At 42.7% G+C, this 14,692-nt stretch overlaps 1 protein-coding gene across 1 annotated transcript; it reads right to left on the minus strand.

Annotated features, from left to right (window-relative positions):
* Nucleotides 1–1,506: 1,506 nt before the first annotated feature.
* Nucleotides 1,507–13,528, minus strand: C13H16orf87 (chromosome 13 C16orf87 homolog). Its single transcript, XM_063167723.1, has 4 exons — nt 13,391–13,528; nt 9,777–9,873; nt 7,490–7,672; nt 1,507–2,055 (listed from the first exon to the last, which is right to left on the minus strand). Exons 1-4 carry the CDS (start codon nt 13,454–13,456, stop codon nt 1,937–1,939), a joined length of 465 nt encoding a protein of 154 aa, XP_063023793.1. The 5' UTR covers nt 13,457–13,528; the 3' UTR covers nt 1,507–1,936.
* Between the last annotated feature and the right edge of the window lie 1,164 nt (nt 13,529–14,692).

The raw sequence follows: 14,692 nt of genomic DNA on the forward strand, positions 1-14,692 counted from the left end.
TTTGTCACATTCAACAACATAAACTTTGGTCCTGTGACAGTAACCAGGAGACAGGAACCTGCAGGAAAGCAGTCAGAGCACCAAAGAGACTGCCTTGGCAGCTCCCCTGTCCCTCCCTAACACAGCACACCTCACTCCAGCCTGACCATACCCTTAAGTGAGAACGTCCCTTTTGTCACTGGGACTTGTAACTTACCATGCAAATGAATTCTCTATCCTTAACTGACTCATCTGTCCTCACTACTGGTATCTGTGACAGGCTACAGCTCTGGGAAGCACAAGTTCAATGATGCACAGAAGTAGGTCTTGTATTGGCAATTTCTCATTTACTGCAATAAAGACAAATGTGTTTTAGTGGCTTAAGCACATTTCCACACCATCTCTCTCATCCAGTGTTAACAAGGATGCAAATAATTCCTTAGGAGTTAAGAAGTGAAAAGCACTTTCCATGCTTCCTGCTTTCACTTACACAGGTTGCATTTGATCAGTGTCTTGTGGTTAACTTGAAGCTATCACAGCTCCCTCTGTTAATCAGTAACTAATAAACAGCCAGTATCTGATAGTCCAGCTTTATTAATAAACATTCTGGCTTCCACTCAGAGATCAGTTCTGTAGCTGAACCTCAGGCAATTCTCATTACTCAATGTGATACTGAAAACCACCAGTAATACTGATGAAAAAGACATTTAGTTGCATTTCCCCTCCTAGAATAGAGGAAATTAAAGGTGACTAAATCCCAGTGCGTCAGATTTTATGAATGTAATTATCTCCTACACCTCCTCCCTCAGGATTTTACACAGCTTGAGGCTTTGGGGTTTTTCCTTGGTAAAATAAAGTCCCCACATAATTATTAAAGGAAGAATTTTGGCTGAAATTGCACTATACTACTTTAAGAAAGACTACTTTATTAAATGCCTTCCCCAGAACTATTTATATCAAAACAACTCATTTTTGCAAATTCAGGTACACTTTGTTTTGGTATTTACAGTCAGCAATCCAAACACAATACCAATAACAATTATGCTTTCAAAAGACAGTCAAAAAAAGCTATGGGGAGTAAAAGGAACTACCACACTATGTTTTGGAAATACAAGTCACAGAATGCCAACTGCAGATCTACATTTTTGATGTCTCCTTCTCTCCCTGTCCAGTAAATAATGGGCAAGAAAGAGTACAGGGCAAGAACTTACCAGCTGGACAAGGCAGATACTCAGCAAATAATTGTTACAAAACAAGTGCTTGGCTCAAACTTCAGGAGTCTGACCCCCAAAGCATATGATTTTTAAAAAACAACTCTATGGAGAAAGAAATTATCTTCTAGAGATAATTCATAAAAAATAGGAAGTTGTCTAACAAAACAATCCTCCCAAATTAAACCACTTTAATTTTCTTCCTACGAGAAGTATATCACACCTATTACAAAATGTCATACCTAGGATGAATACCAGACTTTTAAGAGGATTAAAACCAACAACCCTGAGTATCACAAATGTACTTAATTCTCAGTTCAATAAAATACTGGAATATCAATTTATTAAAAAGTTATGTGAACTGTACATACGTAAACTGAAATATAGCTGAAAAATCTGAAATATATAATTTTAAAGGAAAATCATTTATTTCTGAAAATATTTAAAATATTGCATTTCTGGCAGCAAATTCAAAAGAAGTGCTCTGGAATGGGTGCAGTCTCTCTGTGCATTTTTCTTCAAGGCATGAAACATATCAGCTTTCTGATTTTTCACAGCACAATCTCGTGACCACTTTCTTTCTGATTTGTAGAGACAGAATTGGATTTCCAAGAACAGGAGCAGAATTTTTAACAGGAAATGCTACGGTCCTTGTTGGTGCAGACAACACACTTTCCGAGAGTCCATGGCACCTTGGAAATCTGCTAGCCATCCTGCATAAAACTGCATCAGATTGTGCTCACAAGTTACAGAATAAGTCTTTGATTGATAATTTTTCTGTTTATTTCCGCCAAGGCCACTGAAAATACGAAGGCCTTTTCATCTGAAAGGTTAGCATACATGTCAACTTCTTTTTCTTGTTTCTCTGTAGAAGAAAAAAAAGTCACTATTAGAAGCTTTTTCCATTATTTGAAGTTAATGCAAGTTACACAGAAATTAGTAAATTATGTGAAGTAGTGGAATTGGAGTTACTCAATCAACTCCTATGCATGGAGGGGGTTAGAAAGAGGAGGAAGTAATAGAGGCACACAAAGGTGCTGGAAGAGCCACAGAATGAGTCAGCCAAAAGCATGACTGAACTTCTCCTCTTTAACAGTGAAGGAAGAATGAACTGTTAACATAAAGATAAACAAGTATTCAAGGGTTCCTTCAGGTTTTTTTGGTTTTAGTGGTTTGGGTTTTTTTCTTTACATGCCCACCTCCCATCCAATAAAGCATAGTTATTTCACAATATGCTAATTAAACACAAGATTTGCCCCCTTACTTTACAGATACATGAACGAAACCCAGGAGTTTAGTGACAGGGCCAAAGGCCAAAGAGCAGACACTTGGATGAAGTCAGGCTCCAAATTTACTGTCATGCACACTTCTGGACTTTGTACACTGCAGACTTTCCATCCTATCCCAGCTGTAGAACAATGCTAACACACCTCCTTAAGCAAGTAAAACCCATGAGCTCCCTGTGCTGATGTTGGCTTGCTTCAATGCCACAGACAAACAGGAAGCCATCAAAAAGTTTCCGTACTGCAGTGCTCAAATAAACTAAGTTACACTACAAAAATTCATAAAAAATTATAATTTGAGTAATACCACTTGCATAAATACCACCTCCTCCAGATCCTGACTGGTTCTATCCCAGTTTAGCAAGCCACAGGTAGCTGACACAAATTGTTAAGAAAATAAAGCAAACAAAGAAACAGTTTTGTCAGCAGAAGAGCAGGCTTGCAGACAGAAAGAAGAGAGAAATACATTGAGAGCTTTCAGCTGTGGAGCTCCATCTCTAATCCAGGTTCCACGTGGCTTGGACTCATTTCCAGTCACAACACAAAGCCCACCTGAGAGACCCCTCAGTCTCACTAACACACAAACACACACACACACTTTGGCAAGTGCTCCAGCAGGACACCTAAACTACCACGGGCAAGCCAAAGAAAGGGCAGCACTGGGAAATAACAAAAAGCAGGATCAGGAACAAAGATCCCAGCAGCTCCCATCTCCACCTACCCACACAGTTACCCTTCAGTGGGTTCATACTCATAACAATGGTTTTATTTGGCTTCACATTTGTGTGCAGCTACACAGAGAACTCCAGCAGACTGTTGTCTGTGTGAAATCAAGTGCTTGTGCTCAACAACTGAGTGGGAGAAGCTCCAAAATCCCTTGCCACTGTGTTCTGATTTACTGACACAGAAACAGCAGAAAGCAGCTTTTTGCTGACTTCCTGGCTATGCAAGGCAATATCCTCTAGTGCATTGAGTTTGAAATGAATTTCAAAGTGAGGTTCACTGCCAGTCCTACCCTGCAGTTTAAGACAAATCAGCTTCTGTATGTACACTCTGGGCTGCTCCACTTCCTCCCTCTCACCATTTAAAAATTAACAATGCTGGGAGCAGTTCTGAGTACAGACACTACACACACTGGTTATTCCACATTAACCTTTTCTATTTTCATATCTAAGCCCCACCCCTTGATTCATACTTCCTGATCCAAACGAATCCAGCCACAACTTGAACATATCAGCAAAATTAAAAATACTCCCCCTGCACCACACCCTGGCTGCTGTTAACACACTGTGGATTTCTTAGTTTCCCTTCCTCCCAGATCAGCCTTATTCTGAGACTTCAGCTTACTGAAATCTTTATATCAAAGAGTATGAGGGATTAACACAGGTGTGCAGGCTCCATGCACTCTCAGGACAATTGTAGTTCTTATCAGTAACAAGAGAAGAGCTCACACCTGCATGACATTTTATCATACACTACTCCTAGGATACCATAGCTTCTACACACACACTGAAAACTTTCCCACTTCAGTCTTATCTGAGAGTAGTTTTGACTCGTTTCTCTGTTATGAGCAAAAGAAAAATAGTATTGTGTTTCTACAAGACAGTAAGACATTAAAAACCAGGGGGTTTGCTATATAGCTAAGAGGCTATTTAGGCAAAAATAGCTTTTCTGGATCATGTCTCTTGTGATCCTTTTATACTGCAGCCCTTAAACAGTGATTATGTATAAATCACATATGGACCTCCCCATTCACAAATGTTGTATGGATTCGTTTTTCAAGATAGCAAGTTACTTCAAATATCCACACTGGGAAAGTAAATGTGTGAGTAATGCAGCTGGAAATCACAGAAAAAAAGAAAACTTGCATCAAGAAAATGTATTCAGCTTCAGTTTTATCAGGATACTGAAATGTCTGTATCTACCTTTATGAAGATCTGGCCTGCTAATAACAAGTCTGCTTCAGTAAGTCTACTGCTCTTACTGAGACTTACTTGCTGGTAACCTCTTTCAGAGCAATCACTACCACTTCCCCCAGTATAAAGGGGTTCTTGTTTGCTTTACCACATCAGGGTTTTTACCCAGATAACAAGACAACCTGGGAACCAGTCTAGCTGTGTGTCACAGTGCCACACAATAAAACAAAGAACACACCTCCACAACAAAATCAGAGTCAAATTATTATGGAGTGTTTGTATTTTCAAAATACATTGCAGTACATCTGACAAAGAAATTAAGTGACAATTTTGACACGCCAAGGCTGCAGGGAGGAGTTCCTATTTTCCAGGGTCATCACATGCCTCTGAAACATATGATAGGATCATTTTCTGGGTCCCAGCACTGCCATATCCCCTCAATCTACATCTGCTTCCTCTTTCCTCCCCCTCCATTCCTTCTTGCTAAATCTGCAGGGAAAATAGCTTGTTTTAAAAAGCCTTTTTGCTTACTCTATTCTTCTTAATTGCAGCAGCTCTTTGCTGTAATGTGAGCCAGTCACGAAGGACACAAAAGAACCAGTCAAAGGCACAGCCACAACTGGGAACAAGCACAGTGTGTATGGAATTGCATGACAAGCAAGGAAGCAAAGCTACAGATGTCACTGGGGTCTTTGGGAAGGAAATTTTCACAGCTGGATGGTCTTCAAATGTACAGATAATCTGTTCCTCCATTTAATACCACTGAGGTGTTTTCTGTCTGCCTGTTTTTCCATCTACAAATGCATTAGGAGCCAAGTATCTAAACCATACAAGCAGTGGCTTCTTTTCAAGTGTTTGGGGCAAAAGCACAACCTGTAAAGAAGTACCCAAAATATCCCTGAAACAGAGAACAGGCAAGGAAATTAGATACTGCCACCTTGCACTGCAGAGCACACACAGACCGCTGCAAGGACCAGCAACCACTCACACAAAAACCACCTTAACTGTAGTACAATTACATTGCTTAATAGACACTAACAACACTATCAAGCAGCACATGTGGTAAAGGAATAATATTTCTAAAATTCCTGCCAATTACTCCACACAGAGTAGTTTCAATTTTGTAAGCAACTTGAAAAGGGAGAGGTCAATGTTAACTTGTTTTAGTAATTACTTACAAAAGGATGAGCTCCCTGCTGAATTTATTTTTACAGCCATAACAGCCTTATCTATAAACTTTTTTTTTTTTTAATCTGCCTGATAATCATAACAGTGGTCTACACAAACTACAATCTGACATAACCAGAAGTAAAAAAATATTCTAAGCCGACTTAGTCCTCAACAATAGGATGAGCTGCACTGGGCAAAGACAATGACAAATGGGCACGAGCCCAATCCCTCCACAGGAGGCTGAGGAACAAACAGCCATCACAAGACCAAGGAAAAAGCACAAAAGCATGGTAAAAACAGCACAAGAAGATCAAGGCAATCTTATCCAGTAAGATTCAACTTTAGGGAAACCCCAAGAAAAGGGACACCACACACACTCTTATGCAAAGATCCCACTACACCCAGATCTCTACTCTTCTCCCTCCAAGCACTGCAGTATTGTCACACTTTGGAGTTTGCAGCAAGAGGTTAGAAACACTCACCCTAGTTTTGGATAGAAAAACATGCTCTCTTAATATCTCTCCTGCTGTCAATTTCTTGCTCTTTGGAAACTACAAAACATGTCTTAAGAAAATGGATCTTTTCCTTTGGTTGCTTCTGTTGCATTCCTCTTTGTCAGGAGACAGAAAAGAAGATTCACTTTTACAGGGCAGCCCAACCAGCTTGCTGGAATTTTAAAACCAAGGCTGTTTGTGAACTAGACTGGCAGTTAAATGCCCAGAAAGGATCCTAAAGCTACCAGCCAAGTCCAGCTTGGGTCACTAACAAATAGGGAAGCTATTATGACTTACTGACATCAATAAGTCATATGCAATAGTGAAGAGACTAGATACTACAAAGTGCATTTCTATTACACTGAAACAATTGCCATCTGGAAAATGTACAGAAATGAAATTCCACCTCTTCCCACACTGAAAGCACTAAAAAACCCCAACAAATCCAAATTTATACTTGGTTTTTACATTAAAGAAACATTAAGAAACAGATTTACATTGAACAGCAGAGATATCAAACTTGGTTTTGAGAAGTCAGAAATTGAAGGAATTTCCAGCATGAATTAACACCCTTTTTTTATTTTGTAAGGTGGAAAGGAAGAAATAATTGCATTTCTGAATTATGCCACATGATATACTTCAAGATTTCAGGAATTTTAGGAACAATATCTGCTGAATATTTGATGAAGTTTTGTCATTCTCCTTTTATCTGCCGTCAAACCTTCTGAAGCCCATGCTAAATTGTGGATTCATAACTCAGGTCTAAAACTACTATCTCCAAAAACACAGCTAGAAAATGCAGTGTCAATAGGCTCTTAAAACAAGAGGAACCCTAAGTGACAGTTGCATTCTTGAGGGTTTCTAGAATTACTCTAGCTATGTAACAGGCTCTGTATAATGATTAATACCAGCAGGTCACCAAGGAACCTTAACAGACAAGGAGTCATTCTTTCCTCCAGAAACAGGACTAAAATTTGGGTTACAGTAGTGATTCAACATGCCCCTTTCACTATGGCCCCTCAAAAGATTTCAAGAAACTTTTAAAGTAATCCTGTCATCCTAATCCCCTCTCTGACAACAGATATCATTATATGCTGTCCTTGTGATACAAAGCAGCAGCAATTTAAAAAAAAAAATTAAAAATCACCCAAAAAAACCACCAAAAACCTACCTAACACTTCAGTCCAATGGCTTTCAAGCTACATGTTGACACTTGATACAGTGGCTAAAAATACAGATTCAGATCTTTGTAGTTAGTTTCATCAGACACTGAAACATAAAACCAGAGGTCTCTCCACATGCAAATCAGTCCCTTCCCCACATTAAGGTATCAGGTACTGGCTGAACTAGTTTACTTATTAAATGGTATCAAGGTTTGCTGATTACAAAAGATACAAACAGAAAATCCAACAAACAGATTTCTGCAGCTCTCATACCTCTTTCTTCCTCGTGCTTTTTTGCTGAGGCACTCTTAGGTCTCCCTCTTCCTCGTCTGCTGTGGTCTGAGTGGCTGTTGGACCTGGATCTCTTGCGGTTCTCCAAGTCTTTACTCACTGCAGAATTGATCTTCTCTCGCTTAACTCTCTCTGTCCGCCTCCTTTTGGCCTCACTCTTGTTTTCTGTGCAAATGAACAGAAATGCCATGATGCAGGGTTGTTTTCACCTTTGTTCTTAATTTACTCTTAATGCTTACCCCACCCAATCAACCTTACCAAGTGCTCAGGTGCCTGTACCTTTACAGAACAATTGCATCTGCACAATATCCATGCAGAAATCAAGGTGCCAGATCCAGAAGGGTGCTTCACTTCTTGATTCCAGGGATCAACCCTTTAATTGCTTCAAAAGCATTTTGCAGCCTGTGATGTTTGCTGGGCCACAAGAAGCTGTTTCCCAAATAAGATGGGAACACAAACTGCACACATCACAGCCTTTAAGACACCACATTCTGTATCTGTTCCACTGGAAAAGTTTATCATACAGCAAACACCACAGCACTGGGGCTTCCAATGACACTAAGAATGAAATCATTGCTGCTGCTCAGACAAACTGAATGCTGAGTCAGTGGTGCTGGCAGTGAACACCTCAGAACACAGTGAACGTGTCCCACCACTCCAGCCTGTGACAGGGCCCTTCATGCTCACTGCTGAACAGGTATTGTTCTCCTCCACACCCAAGTCAAAGAAAGGTGCATTTCCATGAGTTTTAACTGAACAGGTATTGTTCTCCTCAACACCCAAGTCAAAGAAAGGTGCATTTCCATGAGTTTTGTCTGGAAGTTAAGCATGAATTAACGAGCTTGGGTACCAAATATAGTACAGTCACCACAGCACACTCATGGATTAGCTGCACATTTGTAAGGCTGCAGCACCACTCCACAGTAGCTGCACTGCTGAAAATACTGCAACAACATTTTGTAGAAGTAGTTGTGGTTATCTTAGGAGCACAATACAGACATACACAGTCTGCTACTGTATCTCTCTGGGGAACTGATTTCCTTTGGCTGCAGTTGTGCCATTGATCTTGTACAGACACAGGGACAAGCAGGACAGCAGGGTTCAGTCACTGAGGCTCATACAGAACCTGCACTTCAGTGTCACAGCCAGGGTGAGGTAGAGCAGGGGAACCTCTTCAGACCCTGCCTAACTCCAGAAGGCTTCTGAGTACCTCCAAGGATGGAGACTCCACAACCTCTTGGACAGCCTCTGCCAGTGCTTGGTCACACTCACAGTAAAAAGCACTTTCCAGAGCTGCTTTCCAGCAGGATGGCCTCCAGCATGTCTCCATTTTGCCTCCCCTGGTGCATTTCCTCTGTACAAAGCTGAATTATACAACCACATAATGGCCTTCAGCTTCATTGGGTAACTACTTTATCAAAAAAGCAGGAGGAGGAAAGAAAATTGATCAACACTTCCAATCTACCAGAGACATTTCTTAACCTCCTCCACCTTGAAAGATCAGTTGTCAGCATAATGTCAGCTAATTCCTACAAGTGGTATCCTTTAAAACATTGCTACAAAATATCAAATAGCTGACTTCCATTTTGTAGGTCTGGTAGATCAGATATTTGTTAGGCTTGGGTCAGATTTTTTGGGGATTTTTTAATATATTATCTTCCCTGTCGGGCTCTTTTTTCTGACTAATTCCTACTACTGCAGGAAGTGATATAAATGAACACAAGGAGAATGCTATTCATGCCAGAAAGCACATTCAACTGACTTCTTACTGAGTCCATCAACAAAAGACACACAAGTCAGGCACAAAAAAAGCACTATTTAATTTAATCATGGAGAGAGAAGCAAGATCCACCCAGTTTTAGATTAAACATTATGACCAATTTTTTATTTTCAGAAAACCCAGCTTCAATCAGCATGAGCTCTGAAATCAGATCCTTTTGGGACCTCTACACGTTTAGCTTCAAAACAGGATTAACACAAAGCATTCTGTAAGGGGTTATTCTGCATAGTGATCAGTGTGTGCAGCTAGAACATAAACAGAATAAATGCCAACATCATGAGTACAAAGGAAGACTGAAAACAGCAGCTTCCCTCTTCTCCTCAAAAATCAAGAAAAATTAACATATGCAAAGTCTACCATGCACAAATTGAAGGGAAAGTGAACTGACAACAATCCATTTACACAGAGCAGTAAAATCCACTATCTTTTGCCTCCAGGAAATAAGAAGAAAGAACTGTTGCTCCTTCTCCCCCTCTCTGGAAGCATTACCTGTGATGGGTGGGGATCTCTCAGCACGTTTGGCGTGCAAGAGCTTTCGGCTGATAAATATGTAGCCACAGGGACATGATTTACATGCAACAGGAACCTGGGAAAACAAAAGACAATTTTTTCAGATAATTTCAAATTATGACCAAACTCCTGTCTCATGAAGAAAAAACACACTTAGTAACTCATATTTTGTCCTCAGAGATAACTCTTCAAATTCAGTCTGTACTGCAAACTACAGCCTGTCCTGTTACTGTATTTAAACATAATAGAGCCAGATTCTGCTGTAAATCACTCACCAAGCCTTTTCTTTATGCAGTTGTTAAAAATCAAGCCTGAAATGTACAGCTGTTGTGATTGCTTTGCACTACTTTTCCTCAGACTGACAGGAAGGGGGTGGGGGAAAGCACAGAGCATTAAAGGAAGGCTGAATTAAAATAGAATTAGTTTCTCTTCAGAGCTCTCAAATATCAGTAGTCAAATCAGTCAGACATTTCCAGTTTTGCTTCCTCTATATACTTGGAAAAAAATTAATCATGAGTTCAACCCGTCAGTACGTTGTGAATGCATTCACTTCCAGCAGCATTTGAAAGCAGCTCCTTTAGAGAGGAGCAGCTTTAGAGGCACAATAGAGCCTGAAGCAAAACAGATGCATCTGCAGCACGCTCTGCTCCAGCGCTGCAGACAAGGCCGGGTGGGTACAGAAGGAGCTCGTTAATTCAAAATGCAAATAACCCAGGCCAGGCAGGCAAGAACTGACTGCAGGCCCCGGAGTTTGAGAGAATACAGTGCATCTGAGCAGCTAAGCAGGCAGCAGCAGTATGCTCCCCCAGAAAACAACAATGTAAAACAAGAAATGCCACATTTCATATGAAAAATAACAAAAATCCACTCAGGCAATTAAAAACAGCAACACTGATAAATTACAAAACTCATTACCTTAGTGCCAAGATCTTGTGAGATCTTTTAGAATAGTAAGCAATACACCATGTTGCTTTGATTAGGTTTAAGACTGAAAACACAAATCAAAGCAAGTTTAGGCAGAGATCTGGAAGAGATTAAACAACACACATTAAAGTGGAATCAGGCTGAAGCATGATAGTAGGGGGGAAAAGGCAGGAGGTGATTTCTCAAATGTAATTCTTTAAGACAGGTCACTACAAGTCTGCCAATAGCCACTGAAACAAACAGGAGCACAGAACCACAACTGCCCCTCCATTTAACCAGACATGGGGAAGAACCAAGTTCCAAAGTTCTACTGACTCAAAAACCCTGCCAAATTAGTATGTGAATTTCTAAAGGGGAACTTTAATGCTACTCAGAATAATCAAATTATTTTGCTTTCTGTAGCACATCTGAACTCCTGCACTTCGCCCTACAAAAAGCTTGCAGATAGACTTTTTGATACGGGTTTTGCAGAACCAGAGATTTTAACTCCCTTTATGGAGACACTGACATAACAAAAACAAATCCAACAGAGGTTTATGGAACTTTAAAGGTCAGAATTTAGCAGGCTTGTGTGCACAGTTGTCTCCTTGTTCATACCTCAGTGTAACAATCCTAAAGCCCCACCATCTCACAGATAACTTGTGTGTGTTCTTAACGTGGCACAGAATTCCAGCTAAATCCATTTCTGAGCACTTGGGTCTCTCCAATAATTACCTTTCCAGGCTTGGCCTAAAAAAACCAACTTTGGCAAAGCCACCCAAGGGGATTGGAACAGAGTCAGTATTTCTCAAGGAACTCAAGTGTGTTTAACAGAACAATACTGCTCTGGTGTTACAGGTTTGGGGTGTGCAGCATTTGGGGGTGGGGGCCTGGGGGAAGGGGTTTATCACTGAAACTGATCACTCTCAGTTATCCTTTGAAGACCCACACTGATAACATCCTGCAACATAATTAAGGCAAAAGAGTCCTAAACACTATTTCACACTGTTTAGCATTTTCCTAATAAAAAGGGATTTTTTCTCACACAAGACATTTTACTTGATGCTAAATTAAGAAGTGATTATTATTTTCTCAGATTGACTGCAAGTACTTGAGGCTCCCTAGCTAAAGGAGCTGTGCTTTGATTGTGAAAATACTGAAATATGATATATTATCTAAATTACAACAGAACAATGTTTTGAAGTCTAAGAAGTGTTACTCAATATTTCGCTTCAATAATTGTGGGTGTCTAAATATTTCCATGCATGCCACTTCTACTGAAAAAATCAGAAACAAATGCTAAGCCCTTGCTCATGGAAGAATTTAAGAAACAGCAGCACAGGACACAGTCACATAAGAATTATATGAGTTTCCCCAAAATCTGCAAAGGGTTGACTTGTACTGTAGGCCTTAGCTCCTTGTTCCCTCTCAAATATTTGGCAGTGGAAAATAAGGTGTTTTCCAGTATGAGCAATGTGTGCCAGAGCAGGACATATAAGCACATAAAATCCATGGAAGCCATAGAGGAGGTGCTAACAGAAAATCTACATTGACAAAAACAAAACACACAATATGCATATAAGTGCAGAACAAAGTGACACTTTTCACATCAGTGAAAAAAATCTTACAGTGTTTCCTTATTTATTGTTGGTAGTTTGACATTCACTACATTTATCCAAAAAAAAGAAAAACCCAACGAAACAAAACCACCACCATTCTCATATATGATTTCTCCCTCGTTTTCGTTTCTCCTTTCACCAACTGAATAACCAGAACTTGGCACACGATTTCTTTCTCAGAAATAGTATTTCGGTGACGTGCCTAACGTGCATTTGCAGCGGTTAAAACATGAAAGGACGCCCACACACAGCTCAGCGCTCCCGACTGTGCCAGGATGGGCAGGAATACTGTAAAACTATGCAAGTCAGAACAAAAAATGCCATTTTTCTAAAGCTATGCAAGTAGAGGAAAATGATGTGATTATGTGAGGCTATTTATTTTTTCCTAGGTATGGCTAAAGCAGTGACAGGGGTGCCTTTCCAGGGTGACGGAGCCGATGTCCCCCGGAGTGCCGGTGACAGGCGCTGCCCCTCGCCGAGCCCCAGGGCCATTGTTCGGAGCTCCGCTGCTTTCAGCGCTCACATCATTGCCGGTAAACGGAGACAGGCTCCTGACACGGCAGCGGTGCAAGCAGCTGCCTCTCTGTGAGAGTGTGAGCAGCTCCATTTTGTGCACAGCAGACCCCGCAGTGGGACACACCGACAGCTCAGCGGGCACTGGGGAACCGGGCACAAACTGCACCGAAGGTCTCCCTCCATTCCGCTGCCTCCCGACCACCCCCTGGGAAAACAACACCTCTGAGTCCCCTCCCGCCCAGCCCCGGGCACATCAGTCATCCAGAGGGCAAACTGCATTATATAAATCACCCGGCTCATTGTATTTTTAACAGATCACACAGTTACTAAACAACACCAGCACACGACCGTGAGGTTCTGCAGTCGCGCAGAAACCCCTCAGCACAATCCAACTACTCCGCTACCCTGCCGGAGGGACGCGGCGTTCAACCCACATTCCGTGCAGAAGCTGCAATGGCAACAACCACTGAGTTCACAAAAGCACCGACTGGAGCCGCACGGAGCCGGTCTGCCCGCTCCGCCCTCCGCAGCCCGGCTCCGCCGGCAGCCGCTCACCTGCTGGTCGCACTCGGGGCAGGACTTGGTGGCCATCTTCACTTTCTTGGCCCTACTGGAGGACATGCTCGCTGCTGCCGTGGCTGGGCTGACACGGCCGCGGCCGGAGCGCCCGCCCCGGGAGGAGCCGGCGGGAGGAGCGGGAGGAAGGAGGTGGAGTGAGGAGCCGGCGAGAGGAGCGGGAGGGAGCGGCCAGAGGAGGAGGTGGCGGGAGGAGCGGGAGGAAGGAGGTGGAGTTGGAGTGAGGAGCGTGAGGGGGCGGCCAGAGGAGGAGGCGGCGGGAGGAGCCCCGCGCGCCCCCGACAGAAGACAAGCCCCGCCCACCTCCGCGCGCGCGCGGGGCCGGCCCCGCCCGCGCCACCGGATTGGCTGCGCGCGGGCAGCGCTCGGAGCCCCCTGGCGGCCGCGCTGGGAACGGCCCGAGGGGTGGGAATGGGGAGGGGAGCGGGAAACGGCGGGGGGAGCGGGAATGGGGAGGGCAGCAGGAATGAGGGAGCCTGACAAATACCCTGCCGTCAGAAAGCACCAAACGCCACCTCTCCGGTCTCCATCTCGATTCAGAAAGAGCCAAGCCTGCAGCAGAGGGGGATGTTTATCGCCTGCCACACTGGCGGTCCCAGAGCGGGGTGTCTGGCCGTGCCTTTTAGTGGGTTCTGCTCACAAATTGGATGTTTTGGAGCACAGTGTCCTCAGACAGCAGTGTTTCACTGCCAGACTCTACCAGGACCAGAGCAACAGGAACAGCTACTCAGGAATTTCTGACACATAATTCATTATTCATGCATTCATGCCTGTCCTAGCGAGGATCCTCCACATTGTCATGCCAGCCCTCTCCATCCTTACTGCCCATACAGTGTGATGGATAAAGAATCAAACATCGTTTGCAATGTTGTGCCAGGACAACCTGTTGATTTTTTTTTTTTCCTCCTCTTCCACAAGTGTCTGCCCTGAGCCTGGTTCCCACCCAGGGCATGAGAAGGTCCTGTTCTGTCCCTGTGAGCCCTGGGGTGTGTGGTGGTTTCTGGCTGTGTACACAGGTACCAGACTGCCTCATTTGCCCTTTTCCTCTCCTCCTCAGTATTTAATTTATGACTCAGAGGGTGGATTTGTTTCCCTGTTCTCCCTGCAGATTTTTTTCCAGCCTATACCAGTCCATTGGCACAGGTGTTTCTCCAGAGATACACAAAGACAAGACAGGTTTATTTTCCATATAAACTGTGACTGCTGCCAGAAAGCAAATATGTTCTATGTAGGCACAACATTCAGATTTCATTCCTGAATCCAGAACAAATCCATGCAACC

The sequence above is a fragment of the Melospiza melodia genome, chromosome 13 (genome assembly GCF_035770615.1).
Source record: "Melospiza melodia melodia isolate bMelMel2 chromosome 13, bMelMel2.pri, whole genome shotgun sequence".
Lineage (NCBI taxonomy): Eukaryota > Metazoa > Chordata > Aves > Passeriformes > Passerellidae > Melospiza > Melospiza melodia.